The sequence below is a fragment of the Terrapene carolina genome, unplaced genomic scaffold (genome assembly GCF_002925995.2).
Source record: "Terrapene carolina triunguis isolate 2854851 unplaced genomic scaffold, T_m_triunguis-2.0 Scaffold211, whole genome shotgun sequence".
Lineage (NCBI taxonomy): Eukaryota > Metazoa > Chordata > Testudines > Emydidae > Terrapene > Terrapene triunguis.
Genome location: NW_020664562.1, coordinates 37,906,928 through 37,911,249, shown reverse-complemented (window position 1 = coordinate 37,911,249; position 4,322 = coordinate 37,906,928). Strand labels below are relative to the sequence as shown.

At 39.4% G+C, this 4,322-nt stretch overlaps 1 protein-coding gene across 1 annotated transcript in view; it reads left to right on the top strand.

Moving 5' to 3' along the window:
* LOC113407424 (leptin receptor gene-related protein) overlaps nucleotides 1-4,046 on the top strand; it is a 9,268-nt gene extending 5,222 nt beyond the window's left edge. Inside the window, exons 2-4 of the mRNA XM_026655926.2 lie at nucleotides 1,177-1,252; nucleotides 2,150-2,336; nucleotides 2,985-4,046. Of these exons, the coding sequence (XP_026511711.1) occupies nucleotides 1,177-1,252; nucleotides 2,150-2,336; nucleotides 2,985-3,101 (380 nt within the window). The 3' untranslated portion in view covers nucleotides 3,102-4,046. The remainder of the gene's footprint in view (nucleotides 1-1,176; nucleotides 1,253-2,149; nucleotides 2,337-2,984) is intronic.
* The last annotated feature ends 276 nt before the right edge of the window (nucleotides 4,047-4,322 follow it).

The following is a 4,322-nucleotide window of genomic DNA, read 5'->3' as shown; positions in this document are numbered from 1 at the left end:
GCTACAATACCTTCCTGAGCCTGGACACTCCGATTGCCCACGCCGATTCCCTACTATGAGGCTCATCACCCCTCGATTCCCTCCCTGCCCAGTCACGATACTCTCCTGAGCCATGTCACTCTTGATTCCTCCCACCTGGAGCCTGGACACTCCGATTCCTCCTTTGGAGCCACAACATCACCGAGTTCCCGTTCCCTCCTCCCTGAGCCTCGTCGCCTCTCCCTCACTGGGTCGCCCTCCCCCAGTTCCTCCTCACCTCACTCTCCTCCTTGCCCCCTGAGTCTCCCTGACATCCCTGATTCTCCCGTTCCTTCCGTCCTGGACACCCGTCCATTTCTCCCCGCTGTTCCCCCTCCGAGTCTGGACACCCCCAGTTCTCCCTTGCGGCCCCCTCGCACACCTCTGATTCTTCCCCACCCTCCCTGTCCTCAAATCTGGTCCCCCTCAGTTCTCTGGATCCTCTGTTTCTCGTTTTGCCCCCAGAGTAGCTTCCCAGCTCCTCCATCCTTCAGCAGGTGTTCCCTGAAGTGGCTGACATCTGTAAAAGTTGTGAATAGTTTTGAAAGGCTTGAGGTGATGTTACAAAAGCCCGTATCCTCAAAGATCAGGATCTGATGATACTTTGGCCTTTTTTAGCTTGGGGATAATGAGAGAGACTTGTTGGCTTCATTTTTTGCTTTCCATGCACTCTTAGGGTGCTACAGTGTGTGGATTGCAAACACGGTAGGGAACAGTTTAAAGTCCAATAAAAGTCTTATTTGTGTTATGGTGTGTCTTGATTTCACAATATATAAAAATGCTATTATTAGATTTTAATGAAACTTTAAAAAGAGTAAAAATCCCCTAACTTCTATTTTGAAGCATCAATAAGTTGTTGCTATGGTCATTCAAGGAAGAATATAGTATCAAGAGCAGAAAAGGTGAAGAATAAAATTCAAACGAATGAGGAATGCACTTGTCTGCTACAATGATCATTAGTAACCAAATCACACAATGAATTGAAATAATGAATCACTTTGCATTGCAGCTGCTGATTCAAGTCAAGGCCAGTTTTTACTGACTCTTGGAGAAAGTTTTGCTGTGACAATGTCAGGGTGACTTCCTCTTAAAGTTATAATAATTATTGTTTTGTTTTGAGTTTTCAGCATAACAATCCATTTCTTTGCTCTTGTACAGCCCTTGTTGGTTTATCCTTCAGTGGAGCCATTGGTCTAACGTTTCTTATGTTGGGATGTGCCCTAGAATATTATGGGTAAGAAATAATTCAGTTCAAAAATAAAAATTGACTTTGTTCTAACTTTGTGTTCTTGAACTGCCCATGTCAACACGCATATGCAGTCTAGTTGTATGTCGGTCCCATATAATTTGGAGTATGCACATTTAACCACTGTTTTATTAGCTAAAAGATAAGTTTAGTAGTTGTTAACTAAGAATTGTGGACTCTGATTGGATGGCTTTGTAACTCATTTAGCTTTGCATTTATGATTATTCATATTAAGCCTACTATCCTAGAACACCATTGTAAGGTCCAGAACCAACACATAATTGATGTTTAACTCCTGTAAAAACTGGACTAAAATCATTGTATACTGAATCTCGGTTGGGTAGAAATATAGTATTGTTTAATAAGTCAGTAATTTTAACTTTGTAGAAGTATTTTTGCAGTAGATTTCTCTAGTATTGATTTGATTTTAATCAATATTTTACTGATTTTATTAAAATAGTAATACGGAATTAATGGAGTAGAGGTGAATTTATCTGACATGCACAAGCAGCATTAAAAAAAATACAAATGATATTTAAATTTTCCTAATTCTAAACAACAACCAGATGGTTTATTTTTAAAAAAAAAATATAAAAATAACTGTAAAATTCACTGAGTTTTAAGATTAACTATTAGATATACACTTTTCCAATAGTGACTGAAGGGCAAAAACATTAAACATGCTTACATATCAATTGTTTTCTGATCATCAAAAGGCTAAAAAGTAGGTTATTTAGTAGAAACATTGGTCCTGATCTTACAAAGACACACACACTTAATTTTGTGCATGTGAAAATCCCTTTGAAATCTATAAAGTTGTCTGTCTGATTTGATTTCAATGTGAAAAGTAACTTTGTTTTCTTTTTGGGGCTTTTTCTCCCACAGTGTGTACTGGCCCCTGTTTGTCTTGATATTTTACATCCTTTGTCCCATTCCTCACTTCATTGCAAAAAGAGTAAGCGATGACACTGATGCAGCTAGCAGTGCCTGCAGGGAATTGGCCTATTTCTTCACAACTGGAATTGTTGTTTCTGCCTTTGGAATGCCTATAATCCTTGCACGTGTTGAAGCGGTATGTTCTGCTGACTTTCTTATTATTCTCATTCTAATGTATTTTGAAATGCTCTGTATGAAGGACACTATATAAAAACAAATTGTTTTAGCAATTGTAGGTTTTTGACAGTAGGCAAAACCAGAAATGCCCACAAGAGGGTACTCTTATCCCTAGCAACATCTCCTAAGAGCAAAATATTTTTAAGACTGGGGCATGGGATTGTTTGGCTACAAAAAGCTATTGCTATTTATTTTTGCAAATTATTGTTCATTGATATTCCTTGCCTTGATTTTATGGAATATCTTCCAATCTGTAATGCATAGAAGCTAGGAGAAAGCATTGAGTTTGAAAGAATTTTCTGTATCCTGTATTATTTGTTCTTTTTGCCAAGATGATTCTGCTTTAAGATAATTATTTAGTTCTGAAAGATAGTGTATTGCAGAAGACTGTCTAATGAAGGGAGAATTTATAAGTATAATACTAGTTACTTCAGTGCTTGCTAATTGAATGCTTGAACTGAATCAATTGTTCGTTGGTCTTTTCTCTTATGCTTTTAGCACCCGTGTGTGATATTTCATTTAGCTTATCTAATGCATGAAAGTAACAGATCTGTACACGTCATGTAAACCAAATAAGGATTTTTTTTCTTCTCATCTTGTATTTCAGATCAAGTGGGGAGCCTGTGGTCTTGTGCTAGCTGGCAATGCAGTCATTTTTCTTACCATTTTAGGCTTTTTTCTGGTATTTGGTAGAGGAGATGACTTTAGCTGGGAGCAGTGGTAGGACTTCACTATGATGTTGGTGATATGCAACATACATGTTTATATACTGTATATATGTATGTGTGTATGTTGGAATGTTTGTGCCTGCACATGTAGCCTTATGCTATCCGAACATAATATGCTTTTTTACACTTGTATGTCAGCCAAATTAAGGGGAAAAGAGCCTTCTGACAGCTTTTTAAATAGGTACAGAATAAGCTGAAATCACAATAGCTAAATCTGTCCTTAAATCTTTGTTTACACAGTGTGCACTATTTTATTGATTTTTAGTTTTTAATTTTGATATAATACTATTGGAATGTATGTTGGGAGTCAGCTAACATAGCTGACATTTTTAACAGCATAATCAAAATGAGCCTATATATTGACTGCACAGTTTAGTCTCCTGGTTTCGCTAACTTGATTAACTTCTGTTTTGTGACTAGGATGGAACAAATATTTGCCTTTGTATTCAAATAATTGTAATTTTCAGTAGCTTGTTCTCTCAGTTTAAAAAAAAAAAACCCATTGAATACCTATAATAGCTGCTGCCAAGTATCTCTTGTTCAATCCACAATAAAGGGAGAGTGAGAAGTATTGGATGTTCTAGGAGGCTATGTTCTAATTTCTCTGCATTCTCAGGCTCACCTTTGTATTAATGGCCCATAGTGCACTACCAGAACCACATCTGGTCTTGGATCTCACTACAACAGGTAAAGGGAAAGGAGATTCAACAAACACCCTCCCCTACACTCCTATTCAGCATTCAACAAATAAAAAAGGAAAATATTCTGTTTTCATCCCACTCTAGTTGTAACCGTGGGTGTATGTTGGGGGTAATCTGATAACTCCATTTTAATGTCTTACCGTGTTATAAACTGACATTACTTCTTACCGTATATACTTGTTCATAAGCTGAATTTTTTTAGTAAAAAAGGGAAGCATCAGAGACGGGGGTCGGCTTATGAATGGGTATAGAGAGGTACAGCCCCTCCCCCCAACAGAGGGAGCAAGGAGAGGCAGCACAGCCAGCAGAGACAGAAGGGAAGAGGCGGGGCCAGAGTCTCTCTGCTTCTGGCCACGCTGCTCTCCCCCCAGCCTCTGAAGCAGCTGCAGCTCCGGGGCTGGCAGGCTGCAATTGTGCCACTTGGCCCCACCCCCCCAGAGCAGGCTGTGGCCGTGCCGCCCGGTCCGCCAGAGCACGCTGCGGCCGTGCCACCTGGCCCAGCCCACTGGAACATGC